This window comes from Rhincodon typus, chromosome 5 (genome assembly GCF_021869965.1).
Source record: "Rhincodon typus isolate 14 chromosome 5, sRhiTyp1.1, whole genome shotgun sequence".
Taxonomy (NCBI): Eukaryota; Metazoa; Chordata; class Chondrichthyes; order Orectolobiformes; family Rhincodontidae; genus Rhincodon; species Rhincodon typus.
This window is the reverse complement of record NC_063336.1, coordinates 17,098,687-17,116,845: the sequence shown is the minus strand read 5'-3', so window position 1 is coordinate 17,116,845 and position 18,159 is coordinate 17,098,687. Positions and strand designations below refer to the sequence as shown.

Genomic DNA, 18,159 nt, shown 5'->3' with positions numbered 1-18,159 from the left:
TTAATCATACTGATTTATGATACAAACCACAGAAATCCAGTGCTATGTATTTATACTTACATGTATATAATGTGGCTGTGTGCATAAAGTTTGATTTAAAATAATAAAACCTCTTTACATGTCCCCTCACGCTTCAGCAAGTATTTTTGCTCTGTTGTCAAGATGTGGCCATAGATGACAAGGCTAGTATTGGTTGTCAGCAATTGCCCTTGAAAAGGTGATGGCCTAGTAGAATCATCACTGGATTGTTAATCCAGAGGCCCAGCTAATGGCAGTTTGTGGAATTTGAATTCAGTTGAAGTCTGGAATTTAAGAGTCAAATGATGACCACAAATCCATAGCTGATTGTCGGAGGGTGGGGGGATTCCATTAGGGAAGGAAACTGCCATCCTTACCTGGTGTGGCCTACCTGTGACTCCAGACCCACAGCAATGTGGTTGACTCTTAACTGGCCTCTGGGCAACTAGGGCTGGGCAATAAATGCTGGTCTAGTCAGCGATGCCTGCATCCCATATACAATTTGAAAAAAGGTGATAGTGAGCCTGGAAAGGTTACACTGTTGTGGAGGTATGCCCAAAAGTTCTGGTAGGTAGAGAATTCCAGGATTTTGACTTTGATGTATGTCCAGATCTGGATAATTGTGAATTGGAGGTGATGTTCGCATGAATTTGCTGCTCTAGTTCTTCTAGATGGTAAAGAAACTGCTGATGGAGAAATCTTTGCGCATTGTCCACAGATTACCTGAGCCATAAGGTTTCTGAAAACCCAACTCACTTCTTTTGCCTTCAATCATTTAGCCAATCTCAGTCAGGGCGAAACGTCAGCCTCTCTGCTCCTATGATGCTGCTTGGCCTGCTGTGTTCATCCAGCCCTGCACCTTGTTGTCTCGGATTCTCCAGCATCTGCAGTTCCTACTATCCCTCTCAGTCAGGGCTGCTTCAGTTAATTATACCACTGAGAAAGAAAAGGAAAAGTCAGGCATGGTTCCCGATCCTGATTAGTTTTTCAGTAACTGTTGCTTTAGAATGTGAGGAAAAGCTCAAGTACATTTGTGTTTAGCTGCCAGCATTTAGTGTTTGGAATACAGAAGAAAACTGGAAGTTCTCCAGCATTTTCTGCATCTTCAAAGAAGGAGAGGGAGAGGAATTAATGCAAGGTTTTAATTTTTTTTTCGAAATGAACCTGTGCCCTGAGCAGTTGTGAGAGGCTACACTTGTATCACTAGTTTGGGAATCATCCTATAAACTTTCTCGAAGATGTTTCACATTCTTTAATATTCCTTCTGCATTGTAAGTTCTAAGTTAGCCCCACTCGTCTCCCTTTTCCACATGGTCCATCAAATGTTTTCTGTAATAAGAAAAGTATTAAGAAGCATTTTAGTCATTAATGGCCTATTTGTCAAGCAACAAAGATTGTAACTTTAAAGGCCATGGGACCACGTTGGACTAAGCACATAATTACTTCAGCACGGTACTGACTCAGTGCTGCATTTTGGAAGTGCTATGTTTTAGTTGAAGCATTAAACTATGGCCTTGTTATGCTAACTCAGTTGGATGTAAAATCCCCTGTGGCACTTTGTCAGGAGTAGTTTATTATCCTGATGTCCTGACTAATGTCCTTTCCTCAACTAACAAAAATTAGGACATCTGGTCAGTCATTTCAATACTTGTGTGTCAGTTTTTGCTATGTATAATGTGCTGCCAATGTGAGTTCTTTCATGGTGGCACGGTGGCTCAGTGGTTAGCACTGCTGCTTCACAGCACCAGGGACCTGGGTTTGATTCCACCCTTGGGCGACTGTCTGTGTGGAGTTTGCACATTCTCTCTGTGTCTGCGTGGGTTTCCTCCGGGTGCTCCAGTTTCCTCCCACAGTCCAAAGATGAGCAGGGTGGGTGGATTGGCTATGCTAAATTGCCTACAGTGTTCAGGGATGTGCAGATTAGGTGGGTTGCAGGGGGATGGGTCTGGATGGGATGCTCTGAGGGTTGGTGTGGACTTGTTGGGCCAAAGGACCTGTCCCCACACTGTAGGGATTCTATGAACATGGCATAAGGAGCCAAGGCAAAGCTGGAGTCAATGTGAATTGGGTGGAAAGTTGCACTGGCTGGAGTCAAACCTAGCACAAAGGAAATGGTTTTAGTTGTTAGAGATCAGTCATCTCAGCTCCAAGACATGTCTGCAGATGTTCCATAAGGTAGTGTCCTTGACCCAGCCATTTTCAGCTACTTTATCAATGACCTTCCATCATCATAAGGTCAGAAGTAGGGATGTTCATTGATCAACACACAATATTCAGCACCATTCACAATTCCTCAGATACTGAAGCAGTCCATGTCCAAATGCAGCAAGACTTGGACAATATGCAAGTAAGACAATTAGCAAGAAACATTCGCACCGCACAAGGGTCAGGTTGTGACCATCTCCAACAAGAAAGAGAATCTAGCAATCATCCCTTGATATCTAACAACATCATTATCACCAAATGCTCCACTATCAACATCCAGGGGTTAGAATTAATGAGAATTTGAACTGGTCTATCCATTTAAGTATTGTGGCTACAAGAGCAGGTTAAAGGCTAGGAATCTTGTAACAAGTAATCCACCTCCTGACTCTTCAAAGCCTGCCCACAAGGCATGAGTCAGGAGTATGATGGAATACTCCCCACTTGCCCGGATGAGTGCAGCTCCAACAGTACTTGAGAAGGTTGACACCATCCAGGATTAAGCAGCCTGCTTAGTACCACATCCACAAACATCCACTCCCTCCACCATCGACACTTGGCAGCAGCAGTGTGTACAAATCAACAAAGTGCCCTGCAGAAATTCACCAAGGCTCCCTAGGCAGCACCTTCCAAACCCATGACCACTTCCATCCAGAAGGACAAGGGCAGCAAATACTTGGGAACGTCACCACCTGCAAGTTCCCCTCCAAACCATGCACCATCCTGACTTGGAAATATATTGTTGTTTTGTCAGTGTCATTGGATCAAAATCCTGGAACTCCCTTCCTAACAATACTGTCGGTGCATCTACACCAAATGGACTGCGGAGAACCACTTTCTCAAAGACAGTTAGGGATGGGTAATAAATGCTGGTCGGTGAATTGCTTAAAAAATGTTACGCAAATTAATTTCTCATTGTTACTAATTAGCAAGCTGGAAAGCTTGCTATCAGTAAAATAAACCATTCCTGTTCATAATTAATGGAAAGAGATTCTTTCCCATCTTCACATGGACTTTACAAAGTTATGCTTGACAGTATCATTGTTCAACTGCTGACAATTTGGAACTCTTATCATAAAACAGAATATGCAAGACCACATCCATGATATTAAATTTATTAATTTGTTTTTACAGATATTGATAGATATTCTTCCTTTTCAGTATTTATTTAGATATCCATGATTTCATATTCTTTGGTTTTCCTTTTCCTCTCAAACGTTATTGATCTCTGTTCATTGATATAATTGTTTCCTTGACTGAATATTGACCTTTTGCTGACCAATGAGTTGGAGGAACATATCGTTTTAAAAGCAGTCTCTGAACTTATGACTGGAACTACTGCAAAGTCTCAGAAATAGCACGATAACCTCTCCATCAAAGTGCATTGAGCGGAGAATAGTTGCAATACTAATTGTATGCCTAAAATTAATCTCAGTATTGTGATTGACAGAGAAATTATCCAATCCTCTCAACAACAACTGCCTTTTCCATTTATATGCTGCCTTTTATGTAGTAAGGTGTCCCCAAAATACTTCACAGGAACATTAGTGAATGAAGTTTGGCAGCACCAGATCTCTGTCCTGACTGTAACCTATTATGTTATTATATGCAGACATTTATATTTTGCAGTCACTGAGCTACTAGACAAGTTTGATGTAATGTTTTGTTAATCTTGCACTCTGTCTCCTTTGTTTTTAAAATTAGCCGGAGGCAATTTGGACCTAAAGACAAAGAAGAGGTGAAAATCATTGAGCACCAGACCCAGTACCTTCGACTGATGCCGCACCTCGCTGCCTCACTTGCTCTGACTTTTACAAGCAGGTAGGAAACTTGTTTCATTTCCTGTTGTCTTTGTCTGTATGCAAAGCAAAAGCCATATGTTTAAAAACAATGTGGAAAGCTTTTCTATGCAGGACAAATAGTGACATACTGATGAAGACCCCTTTTCAAGTGTGAACACCATCCTGAGGGTACCTGCCGCAAATGTTAAGTCGATCACACAAATTCCTGCAAATGTTGACCACTCTCGTGTACTCCCAGCATCCCCTACTAATGTTGACATGTTCACAAATGGAGATATGAGCAAATGAACTAGGAGTAGACCATTTGGCCAGGGAAACCTCTATGCCATTTTATCAGATCATTCTTGATCTGATTCTAAGTCCAATCCACATCACACCCTTGCCCTGAACAACCTATTCAGATGCTTGAGATAACAAGGTGTAGAGCTGGATGAACACAGCAGGCCAGGTAGCATCAGAAGAGCAGGAAAGCTGATGTTTCGGGTCTGGACCCTTCTTTCTGAAGTTCCTACTATCTCTGTTCATATGCTTCACAGCTTGGTATGGCAACTGCTCTGTCCAAGACCCACAAGAAATTACAGGAAGTTGTGAATGCAGCCCATCACGAAAACCAGCCTTCCTTCCATTGACTCTGTGTACACTTCCCGCTGCCTTGGGAAAGCAGCAAACTTAATCAAAGATGTCTCCCACCTCGGTTATAACCTCTTGCCCCTTTTCCATCGGGCAGAAGATACAAAACTTTGAAAACACAAAACAACAGCTTGAGCAGCTTCTTCCCTGCTGTTCATAGAGTCATACAATTCCTACAGTGTGGAAACAGGCCCTTCAGCCCAACAAGTTCACACCAACACTCACAGCATCCCACCCAGACCTATTACCTGTAACCCATCTACACATCCCTGAACACTATGGGCAATTTAGCATGACCAATCCACTTAGCCTGCACATCTTTACACTGTGGGAGGAAACCCACACAGACACAGGGAGAATGTGCAAACTCCAGACAGACAGGCGCCCGAAAGTGGAATCAAACCCGGGGCCCTGGCACTGTGAGGCAGTAGTGCTAACCACTGTGCCACCATGCCTTTCAGACTTATGAACGGACCTCTCATATATTAGAGTTGACCTTTCTCTGCACCTTCACTGTAGCTGTAACACGATATTCTGCATTCTGTTCTATTACCCTGATGTACTTATGTAAGGTATGATTTGTCTGATTAGCACGCAAAGCAATACTTTTCATTGAAGCTCGATACGTGACAATAATAAATGAAGTCAATTCAGAACCGATCCATTTCTGATTCAACAATGTTCAAAGATTCTTCTTCCACAGACTTTCGAAGATGTGAGTTCCAAAGACTCATGAATCTCTGAGAGAAAATTTCTCTCCTTTAGCAGCTTGTCTTGTATTTTAAAATGATGACTCCTAGTTCTGGGTTTCCCCACAAAAAAATACATCCTTTTTGGTTATTCATTTGTGGGACTTTGGTGTTACAGGCTGGGCCAGCATTTATTGAACATCCCAATTGCCCTAGAAAAAGTGATGGTGACCTTTGTTCTTGAACAGGGGCAGTTCATGGGGTATAGGGAAATACAATGCTGTTAAGGGGGGAGTTCCAGGATTTTGACCTGGTGACAATGAAGGAACAGTGATATGTTTCCAAGTCAGGACGGTGAGATGTTTGGAAAATAATTTGCAGTTGGTGGTGTTCCCATGCATTTACTTCTCATGTCCTTCTAGGTGGTAGAGGTCATGAGCTTAGAAGGTGCTGTCAGAAAATCCTTGCTAAGTGACTGCAGTGCGTCTTGTAGATCATACGTACTGCTGACACTCTGCATTGGTGGTGGATGGGGAGCCAACCAAGCAGGCCACTTTGACCTGGATGGTATTAAGCTACTTGAGTGTTTTTGGAGCTGCACTCATCCATTGGACAGTACTCCATCACTTCCCTGACTTATTGCTTGTAGATGGTGGCCAGGCTTTGGGGAGTTGGAATGTGAATTACAGACTCCAAAATTGCCAACCTTTGACCCACTGTTGTAGCCACAGAATTGATATGGCTGGCTCAGTTCAGTTTTTGGTCACTGCAAACCCTAAGCATATTTATTGTAGGGTTTCAGCAGTGACAATTCTGTTGAATGTCAAGGGGAGATGTTTCTGTTCTGTCTTATTGGAAATGGTCATTGCCTTCCACGTGTTACTTCCCACATGTCAGCCCAAGCCTAGATGTTGTATAAGTCTTGCTGCATATAGAGACATACTACTTCAGATCTGAGGTGTCAGAAATGGTGCTGAACATTGCCCATTGGCCAGTGAACATCCCTGCTCCTGATCTTGTGATGGAGGGAAAGTCATTGATGAAGCAATTGAACATTGGGTCTAGGACACGACACTGAGGAGCTCCTGCAGTGACGTTCCATCTACTCTGTCAAGACCCCTTGGGATCTTGTATGTTTCAATCAGGTTATCTTTATCTCTTCTAAAATTCCAGCAGGTACAAACCAAGTCTGTCCAACCTTTCCCCATAAGACACCCTTTGCATACCAGACAGTCATCTGGTAAACCTTCTCAGAACTGCTTCCACTGCATTTGGATCCTTCCTTAAATAAGGAGACGAGTACTGTACACTGTACTCCAGAAGTAGTCTCACCAGCACACAATATAATTGAAGCATAACCTCCCTACTTTTCTATTCAATTATCCTCCCAATAAGCGATAACATTCTATTTGCTTGCCAAATTGCTTGCTCTACCTGCAGAGAAATGTTTTGCAATTTATGTACTAAAACACTCAGATTCCTCTGCATTTCAGAGCTTGCCAATGTCTCACCATTTTGAAAATATTCTTTTTTAATTCTTCCTGCCAAAATGACAGTTTTGCATTTTCCCACATTATGCTCCATTTGCCATATATCTGCCCACTATCTTAACATATCTATATTCCTTTCTGACCTCTTTACAACTTGTTTTTATACCTGCTATTTTCTACCTGTTGCTACCTATTCATCAGCAAATTTACCCACCATACCTAGGTTCCATTCATCCACGTATTTCAGATGAATTGTAAAAAGTTCGAAGCGCAGCAGTTCACTGTAGTACACTGCGCATTAGATCTTGCCAGCACGGAAAAAGACCCATTTATGCTTACTCACTGTTTTCTGTCAGCGAGTCATTCTTCTATTCATGCCAATTACTGCCTACATCATGACCCTTTATTATCTGAAATAACTTTTGACGTGTCTCCTTATTAAATACCTTCTGGAAATCAAAGTACAGTGCATTAATTGGTTCCCCTTTATCCACAGCACTGGTTACTTTTCTAAGAATTCAAATAAATTAGTTACATGTAATTTCCTTTTCACAAAACTATGTTGAATCTGTGTGATTACCTTGAACTTTTCTAAATGCCCTGCTTTATCACCTTTCTCGCTTACAGTATTTTCCATATGACAGATTTAATGATTGTGATGGGAGGAATGTATTGATAATCAAGCTTCACTACGCCATCAGTCAAACCATTAGTACAAATGTGTCAATTGAAACACCAAAATGACCAATAAATTCCCTCTTCTGCTACTATACAGAATAAAAGTGCATTTTACCAGACTCTGCAGTGACCTCAAAATAATGTCTTTATTCTAATATAAATCTTATTCATAAAGCAATTGCCAAACACTGGTTAACATCCGAGCATTAGTGTGTAATTATAACTAATACCAAACACGGACACACTTGCTCAACACAAAACACAACAGTGTATGCTGGGATGATTCTATTAAAAAAGGGGCAAAAGAAACACAAACACATTATTGTCCAAGAGACTAAAAACAAAAGATAGAATTTGATGACTTCTCACTGTCTACTGGGTATCTTGTCGACAAAACCGAATGTTGACTTGGAGGAAGGAAGCAAGTAGCCAAATTTGCAGGTGACAAAAAATAGACAGAAAGGCGAGTTGTAAGATACAAACAGTTTACAGAGAAATATTGGTGCATTAAGAAAGTGGACAAAAATTTGACAGATGGAATATAATGTGGGAAAATGTGAAGTTGTTCATTTTGGAAGGGAGGGCAAATGAACAGCGTAGTATTTATATATGTCAATTATATCCACTCTCATCCTTCTAAACTCTGGCAAATATAGACCTAAACTGCTCAATGTCTCCTCAAAACAAGCCTTTCAACTTAATTTAGTGAACCTTCTCTGAACTGCCTCCATGCAGTTGGGCCAAAATTTGACATTTAGAGTTTAACAAGGGTAAGCGTTAGGTTATCCATTTTTGTCTGAAGAATAAAAAAGCATCCTATTATCTACATAGAGAGAGAAATTTAAAATGCTTCACTCCAGAAAGATCTAGGTGTTCTTATGAATGAGTCACAGAAAGTTAGTACGCAGGTAAAACAGATAATAAGGAATGCAAATAGAATCTTGGCATTTATTGCTAGAGGAATGGAGTATAAAAGTAGGGAAGTATTGGAACAATCATACAAGACATTGGTGACATCACATCTGGAGTACTGCATGCAGTTTTAGTCTCCTTACTTCAGAAAGGATGTAACTGCATTGGAGGCAGTTCAGAGAATGTTCATTAAATTAATTCCAGAAAGGCTTGTCTTATGAGGAAAGATGAAGGAGTTTAGGCCTAGACTGTAGGGCAATCTAAATGAGACGTCATAGTTTTAGGATAAGGTAATAGATTTATAACTGAGATGAGGAGAAATTATTTCTCTCAAAGAGCCGGCAATCTATGAAATTCAATACCCCACAGTGTAAGTCTTAGAGTCATAAGCACGGAACCAGACCCTTCAGTCCAATTCGCCAACCAGATATCCTAAACTGATCTAGTCTTATTTGCCAGCATTTGGCCCATATCCTGCTTCATGCTTCCTATTCGTGTACCCACCCAGATGCCTTTTAAATGTTGTAATCGTATCTGCCTCCCCCAACTCCTCTGGCAGCTCATTCCATACACGCACAATCTGCTGCATGAAAAAGTTGCCCCTTAGGACCCTTTTAAATCTTTTCCTTCTCACCTTAAACCTATGCCTTCTAATTTTGGACTCCCCTACCCTGGGAAAAAGACCTTAATTATTCATCTCCATGTCCTTCATGATTTTATAAACCTCCGTATAAGGTTACCCCTCAGTCTCTGATGCTCCAACAAAAAGAGTCCTGGCTGCTCCCTATGAGTTAAACCCTTCAAACCCAGCAACATCCTTGTAAATCCTTTCTCAACCCTTTCAAGTTTAACAACATCTTTTTCTATAGCAGGGAGACCAGAACTGAATATAGTATTTGGGGCAGCACAGTGGCTCAGTAGTTAGCACTACTGCCTCACAGTGTCAGGGACCCAGGTTCGATTCTACCCTCAGGCAACTGTCTGTGTGGAGTTTGCACATTCTCCCCATGTCTGCGTGGGTTTCCTCCGGGTGCTCCGGTTTCCTTCCACAGTCCAAAGATGTACAGGTTAGGTGGATTGGCCATGCTAAATTGCCCATATTGTTCAGAGATGTGTAGATTAGGTGGGTTATAGGGGGATGTGTCTGGGTGGGATGCTCTGAGGATCAGTGTGGACTTGTTGGACCAAAGGGCCTGTTTCCACTCTGTAGGGATTCTAATCTAAAAAAGCGGTCGCACCAATGTCCAGTGCTATTCATAACATGATGTCCCAACTTCTGTACTCAATGATCTGACCAATGTGCCAAACACCTTCTTCACCACCCTGTCTACTGGCAACTCCACTTTCAAGGAACTGTGCACCTTCACCCCTAGGTCTCTTTGTTCGGCAACACTGTGGACTGAATAAATTTAAGGAGGAGATATATTTTTAATTAGTAATGGGTTAAAAGGTTATGGGAGCAGGCAGGAAAGTGGAGTTGAGACCAAGATGTGATCAGCCATGATCGCATTAAATGGTGGAGCAAGCTCAAGGGGCTGGATTGCCTACTCCTGCTCATAGTTCTTATGTACTTATCCTTCTCACTGTCTTTAGTACACTTTGAACCAAAAGGCCATGAGACCATAAAGTGGGCTGATGATTTATTCTCAAGTGCCCTGATGCTGCTGTTGAGTCAGGTGGTCTGAGTATGTAGGCTCAGCCCAGAGTGAAATGTATTCGGTTTCTCCATGTCTCTTGGGTACATGAACTCTTCTGACAATGAGTCAAAGTTGAATCTTCTTGTGGTCACAAATCAACAAATTCTACTGCTTCATGCATTTTCAAGTGTAAAGTGTTCATTGTAACTTTTTCCATAAAATCACACAGCGCATTTGTCCCAGCCTACCAGTCTTCTATATTGTTCCTTCTCCATTTGATATTTTCCATTGAAGCTGCTTACATCACACTTCATGCAGTGTATTTCAAATCATAACTATTCTCCTCAGCATCCCACTGGTTCTTTTGTCAATGCGCTTAAATCTGCATACCAAGGTTACTGACCCAATTGCTAGTGCAGTTTCTTCCCATTCATTCAATCAAAGGCCACTATTTATTTGGAGCATTATTTGTATCTCATTTAACCTTCTCTGCTCTAAGAGCAGCCTCAGCTTCTTCAATCTAGCTGCAAAATTTAAGTTGCTCATTGCTGCTGCTATTCTGGTGAATCTCTGCTTTTGGTTCCATATTTTTCCATCTAACTTGATGAACTGGCACCAACTGTTCGTGTACAGTTAACTTGCAACCAGCTGTTAAATTCAGAAACCATTAAGTTTGAACCATGGAGATCCAAGGATCTCATATTTTTATGTGTCTCTTGATTTGCTGTTGGTTTCAGTCTGAACCCCTGTACTGTCCCTTCAAATGTACCGAGTTGGTTATGTGTGTTCAGAATATAAGATCCTCTCTGATGGAATTTGATTCACCAAATTCTTTGTTCATTGTCCTAAATTCTCAGTTGCCTGTGGACATTACAATTCTTGTATGTTTTTTATTGTATGAAACTGACTGCATTACCTGGACAAGCTCAGTTTTGACACACTTGCATGCAGATGGACTGCAGCTTTTAAAGGCCTTCATTAATCACCTGATTGAAGGTATCTGTCCTGTCTGCTTTTGAACTGACAGTGGGAGTATAAGTCAAATAACAATCTACAGGCATTGGTCAACCCCTAACCACCACCGCCCCCAACCCTCGCCTGCTCTCCCTTCCTTCCCTGTTTCCTTTCACTCAACCAATTTTGCATCCATGTTTATACTATCCATTTTATGCCATGACCTTCCTCACATGTCTATTGCGTGACACTGTGTCAAATGCCTTCTGAAAATCCATGTATATTATCTCAACAAACTTACCCTTATTGAGCCTTTCAGTTATCTCTTTAAAAAGCAAGTTAGTCAAACACAATTTCCACTTTAGAAATCTGTGCTGATTCTTTCTAATTAACCCATGTGACTACTAATTCTATCCTGATTTTTTTTCTAGAAGTTTCCCACTACTGAAGTTAAACTAACTGGTCTGTAATTGCTGGGATTATCATAAAATCCCTACAGCAAGGAAGCAGGCTATTCAGCCCATTGAGTCTACACTGACCCACTGAACAGCAACCCGCCCAGACTCACCACCATACCCTATCCCTGTAACCCTGCATTTACCATGGCTAGTACACCTAGCCTGCACATCCCCGGACACTCTGGCCAAATTAGCGTGGCCAATCCACCAAACTTGTACATCTTTGGACTATGGGAGGAAACCGGAGCATCCAGGGGAAATGCACACAGACACAGAGGAGAATGTGCAAATTCCAAACAATTGCTCAAGGCTGGAATTGAACGCTGGTCCCTGGCACTATGAGACAGAAGTCCGAACAACTGAGCCACCGTGCTGCCTCAGTCTTAAGGTTATAAACTTTCTTGAACGAGGCCGTAAGGTTTCCCATTCTTCTGGCGCCTTTCCTCAGTCCAGGGAAGACTGAAAGCTATGGCCAGTGCTTCCACAATTTCCACTCTCATGTGCTTCAACATCCTTGGACGCATCTCATCTTGCCCTCGTGCTTTGTTAACTTTAATTGCCAACAGTCTATCCAAGATTTCTTCTTATTAACTTTGATCCCTTCTAGTGACAGACGTTTCCTTCTCTCTCACCATGGCCTGGGCAACTTCCGCCTTTTTTATAAAGACAAATGCAAAGTATCATTTAACACCTTGGCCATGCCCCTTCCCTCCATCTGTAAATCCCCTTTTTGGTCTCTGATCAGCCCTGCTCCTCCACTAACCACTCTCTTACTGTTTACATGCCTATTGATTGACTTTGGGATTTCCCTTTATGTTAGCTGCTAATCTTTTCTCATTATTCTTCTTTGCTTCTCTTATTTGCTTTCTCGCCTCCATCTAACCCTTCAGTATTCCTCGTGATTCCCAATTGTATTTTCTGCCTTATACCAGTCAAAAGCACAGCTTTTCTTTCTAATGTTAATTTCTACCTCCGTTGTCATCCAGAGAACTTTGGATTTGTTTGGAGCTGGAGGAACACAGTAGGCTAGGCAGCATCAGAGGAGCAGGAAAGTTGACATTTTGGGTCAGGACCCTTCTTCAGAAATGGGGAGGGAGAAGGGCGCTGGGAAATAAATAGAGAGAAGAGGGCTGGGGCTGGGGAAGGTAGGTGGAATGGTGATAGGTGAATGAGATAGGGAGTGGTGGGGATTGGTCAGTGGGATGGGTGGGGCAGATAGGTGGGAGAGAAGACGGACAGGTTGTGGCAGGTCAAGGAGGCGGGGATGAGAGGGAGGATCGGACATAACATGGAATTCACCAGTTTTAACATCTCCCCAGACACGGTTTCATCCTATGTCCAACCCTCCCTGACTTCCTGATTACTTACTCTACCTGCGTACTAACCTTCTGCGATTCATGCATAGGACACCCAGTTCTCTGTACATTCTTTCACCATTTAGATAATATGCTTCTTGTTTACTCTTTCAGCTAAAGTAGACAATTTTACATTTTCTCACATTGTACTTCTTTGGCCGGATCTTTGCTCACTCACTTAACCTATCTACATTTTTTGTCTCAAAATTTCCACTTCACAACCCATTCTCCTATCTAACTCTCTGTCATCAGCAAATTTAACTACCATGTCTTCGATCTCTTCATCCAAATCACTTACATAAATTGTGAAGAATTGAGGCCCCAGCACCAACCCCTGTGGCACAGCACTCATGGCATCCTGCCAGCCTGAAAAAGACCCACTTATTCCTACTCACTGCTTCCTATTAGCAAGCCAGTCTTCTATCCATGCCAAAATTTTAACCCCTTCATCGTGAACTTTTAATTTCTGCAATAACCTTTGATGTAACATTTTATCAAATGACTTCTGGGAATCCAAACACAATACATATACTAGTTCGCCTTTATCTGTGGCACAAGTTGCTTCATCAAAGAATTCCAATGAAGTGGTTAAACATGAATTCCCTTTGACAAAACCATATTGGCCCTGCCTGATTATCTTGAACTTGTCCGAGTGTCTTTAATAACAGGCTCCAACATTTCCCCTATGACAGATGTCAAACTATCCGGACTGTAATTTCCCACTTTCTGGCCCCCTCCCTTTTTGAATAAAGAATTACATGGTCTACTTTCCAAATAAAAGGAACCTTCCCTGAATCTAATAAGTTTTGCAAAATTAAAGCCAAAGCATCAACTATATCACTGGCTACTTCTCTTAAGATCCTAGGATGAAATCCATCAGGACCTAGGGACTTGTCAACTTGCAGTTCCAACAATTTACTCAGTGTTATGACGCCCTATCTATAAATGCAGTTTCGTTTCTCCTGTTGTAGAATAGTTTGGACTCATCAGATTAGGGGAATTATGCTTTAGAGAAAGCACCGTACACAGGGTGAAATGCTGTTACTAACAACTTCTAATCATTGTGTCCATGGACTGAAGTGTGAGCAATGAGAACCTGGGATTTTAAGCCTTGAAACTGCTAAGAGGAGACTTGGTCGAGTTAGATCAGGTACTCAGTGGTACAGAAAGGATAAGCCCTCAGAACTCTGGAACACAAATATAGAACTGATGACTGAAAGTTCTTCACACATAGATCAATTTGAATAGTAGATGTCTGAGCTGGACAGTAGCGGGGAAAGCCAAAATTCATTTGGGAAGCATAATTCAGGCTCTCGGGTGTATGTAAAATACCTCATCGCACTGCTTGAAGAAGACAGGATAAACTCACTGGCAGGACAGTCACAGCAGAAATGACAGCTCAGTGGTATTCTTGGGAGGGGGTTGCCCTAGGAATCCTCAACATTGACGTTGGACATCATGAAATCTCATGGCATCAAGTCAAACATGGTCAAGAAAGTCTTCAGCTTGTTACCATTAACTGTCCCACTTCAGCAGATTAATCTGTACTCCTCCATGTTGAATTCCATTTGGAAGAAGCACTGAGTCTGGCATAGACACAGAATGTACTCTGGGAGGGAGACTTCAATGTTCATCACCAAGAGGGATTCAGCAGCACCCCCACTGACCAAGCTGGTCGAGTCTTAAAGGGCAGAGCTCCTCAACTGGCTCTACCACATATAGTGAAGGAGCCAGTAAGAGGGATGAATGTACTTGACCTTGTCCTCACCAATTTACCTGTTGCTGATGCATCTGCCCATGACAATGTCAGTGGGAGTAACCACTGCACAGTCTTTCTTGAGATGAGGTTTGACCTTTATACTGAGGATACTTTTCATTGTGTTGTGTGGTACTACCACTGTGCTGAATGAGATTGATTTTAAATAGATCTAGCAACTCAAGACTGGGCATCCATGAGGTGCTGTGGGCCATTAACAGCAGCAGAATTGTACTCCAATACAATCTGCTACCTTATGGTCTGGCATATCCCCCACTCAACCATTGCCATCAAGTCAGGGGATCGATCCTGGTTTAACGGAGAGTGCAGACATAGTATCAGACATATCTAAACGTGCAATGTCATCTGATGAAGCTACAAAACAGTATACACTGTAAGTGATACACAGAGCTAAGCGATCCATAACCAAAGGATCAGATCTAAGCTCTGTACTCCTGCCACGTACAGCTGTGAACAGTAATGGACAATTAAACAACTGACAAGAAGTGGACTTTCCACCAGTATTTCCATCCTAAATGATAGGGGAGCCCAGTACATCAGTGGAAAAGACAAAGTTGAAGCATTTGCAAGCATCTTCAGCCAGAAGTGCTGAGTGAACACTTAATCTCAGTCTCCTGCATAAAAGATGCCAATTCTCAACAAGTTTGATTCATTCAATGTAAAATCAATGGCTGAAGGCGCTGGTTACTACAAAAGCTTTTGGTCCTGGCTACATTGTTGCAATAGCACTCCAGGGCTAGCTGAGTGCCTAGCGAAGCTATTCCAGTACAATCACAATGCAGGCAGCTACCTGGCCATGTGGAAATGTGCCCAAGTATGTCCTGTCCACAAACAGCAGGACAAATCCAACCAGACCATTTACCATCTTATCAGTTGACTCTCAGTTCTGAGAATTGTGATGTGAGAAATGTGAAATGTAACTGCAGTGAGTAACTCTTTCCTCCTGATCCTTCAAATCCTGTCCACCCTCTACTAGGCGCAAATCAGGTATGTGATGAATTCCTCTCCACATGCCTGGTTGGGTGCATCTTCTACAATGCTTATAAGTCTGACGCCATCCAGGACAAAGTAGCTTGCTTGATTGGCACCCAAATAACACCTTCACCATTCTATGCCTTAACTACTGATGCATGTTGTAAGCAGTGTATATCATCTTCATGTTGCAACTCAAGTCACCTTCAGTAGCATCTTCTGGACCTATGACCTCTACACCTAGAAGGACAAGGACAGCACATGTATGGGATCAGCAACAAGTTCCCTTCCAAGCCAGTCATGATCCTCATTTGGAACTAAATGCAATTCCTTCACTGTCACTGGGTTGAAGTCCTGAAACTTCCTTCCTAACAGCACTGTGGGTGTCTGTACACCCCAAGGACTGCAGCAGTTCAAAGAGAAAGGGACCTCTCCACCACCTTCTCAAAAGCAATGAGGGATGAGCAATAAACATTGGCCTAGCCAGTGATGTCCACATTCCATGGTAGAAGGAAAAAGAGAAGCAGGCCTTTCTACTCTGTGTCCTCACCATTATTTATCATTAAATCAATATCAGAAACTATTTAAAGGCTAAAATTGTGGATGCTGGAAACACTTCCCAGTTCAAGCAACATTTCTGTTTGAAATGACCTTTCATCGGAACTGGAGAAAGATAGAAATACAAGAAATTTTAAGCCAACGGAAATTGGGGAGAGAGCAAACAGAACGGCTGTGTGCATATTAATACTGATTAGCAGCATTGAAAGGGCGATTGAGAAAGCATCAATCAATGCTTTCTCAATCTACCTCTACGCTATTGCATTTTTCTCAGCCAAAACAGCCACTACTGTCAAAATTGTTGGTTTAAAATAAGATGAATAAATATTAATCAATGTATAAGTGATAGGTTGGAGGCCAGGTGAGGTTAAAGAGTAATGGAGTTCATGATGCAACAGCCGAAGAGAGTGGGAATGAATATAGAGAAGAAACCAAGTTTGTGACCAACTGAGGTGTGAATGGCAAAATAAAGTCATCTGAATGCAACATGAAGGGATGAAGAGAGAGGTGAGACAAAACAAGCCCAGCAAAACAAAACAAAAAAATAGATTAAAAGAAACACAGACTAATGTAGAGGTTATGATTTAAAGTTGTTGAACCTGATATTGAGTCCAGAAGATGATAGAAAGCTGAGTCAAATGATAAAGTGTTTTTCCTTTTGCTTGCGAGGAGCTTCACTGGAAATCTGACAGACCATGTTGTCCATGGACCATGGACAGAAAGGAAAAAAGTGGAGAATTGAAATGATCAACAGTTGAAAGTTGGGAATCATGCTTTTGGTCCAAATGGAGATGTTGTGCAAAGTGATCACCTGAGAAACAGATTGTCTGACCAACATCTCTCTAGTGTTTCTGGGACCTTCCAGTGTGCAAATTGCTGCATTGTCTGCATTAAAACAATGACTACACTTCAAAAGTACTTTCTGGTAGATGCACTGAGGTCATGCGATGTACTATATAAATTAACATTTTATTAAGCTAAACCTTAAGTCTTGTGAAACAAACTGACTCAAAGGCTAAACCAGTTTGGAACGTGAGATGATTCATTCTGGTTTGAAGAATGAAGCTAAACACTATAAAGTAAAGGGTGCAATTTTAAAGAGAGTACAAGAGTAGCAAGATCTAGGCATATATATATCTGAAATTGGCAGGACAAGTTCAAAAAACTTAAAATTCTACAGAAGAAATCCTTGGCTTTATAGAGAAAATAGCATCCAAAACAAAGAAGTTATGTTGAGATTTTATAAAACTCTAGTTAGACCTGTGCGCAGTTCCGGGTCACACTTTGAGGTGTTGCGGCCTATGAGAGTATTCAGTGGAGTGTCAAAGGAATGGAAATAGATGAAAACCTTGAGTAACATGGAAAGACAGGAGAAACTAACATTTGGAGCTGGCAAGGGCAGATTTAATTGTAATTAGAATAATGAAAGATTTATAAAGGAAATAGCTGCAGTGGTAAAAGGATCTAAAAGGATCCATGAGGACATGGATATAAAGTAATTGACAAAATAATTGGAGGCAAAATGATGAAGTAAAATTTCACACGCAGAGATTTGACAGTCACCGTCTGAAATGCTTGTTTAAGAAGATTCAATAATAAATTTCCAAGGGGAACTGGATTAGTAGTAGAAGTACAATTAATTGCAGGTCTTTGGAGAATGGAATTATTTGGAGAATGCTGTCACAAAGGCATGATTTGCTGACAATCTTTCCCTGTGTGGCAGGATTTTTTTGTGGAAGGCGCAGATGTAGGCAAACTGAAGTCACCAATGATTTCAGTGTTTTTTTGTGTATTGTCAATCAATGCTTTCTCAATCTACCTCTACGCTATTGCATTTCGCTCAGCCAAAACAGCCACTACTGTCAAAATTGTTGGTTTAAAATAAGATGAATAAATATTAATCAATGTATAGGTAATAAACATTAAAATAAATTACAAATTCAGGAAACATGAAGTGTGGAGTCACGGTTTCTAAGCTCTCAGAGCATGATGTAACACTCACTCAGTACAGAGAGCAGTTGGTCACT

General features: G+C 41.5%; 1 protein-coding gene across 1 annotated transcript in view; it reads left to right on the top strand.

The window, feature by feature from the left end:
• The window catches only part of LOC109927960 (acyl-coenzyme A oxidase-like protein), a 122,143-nt gene extending 118,098 nt beyond the window's left edge, over positions 1-4,045 (top strand). Inside the window, exon 11 of the mRNA XM_048596861.1 lies at positions 3,925-4,045. Within this exon, the coding sequence (XP_048452818.1) occupies positions 3,925-4,045 (121 nt within the window). The remainder of the gene's footprint in view (positions 1-3,924) is intronic.
• The last annotated feature ends 14,114 nt before the right edge of the window (positions 4,046-18,159 follow it).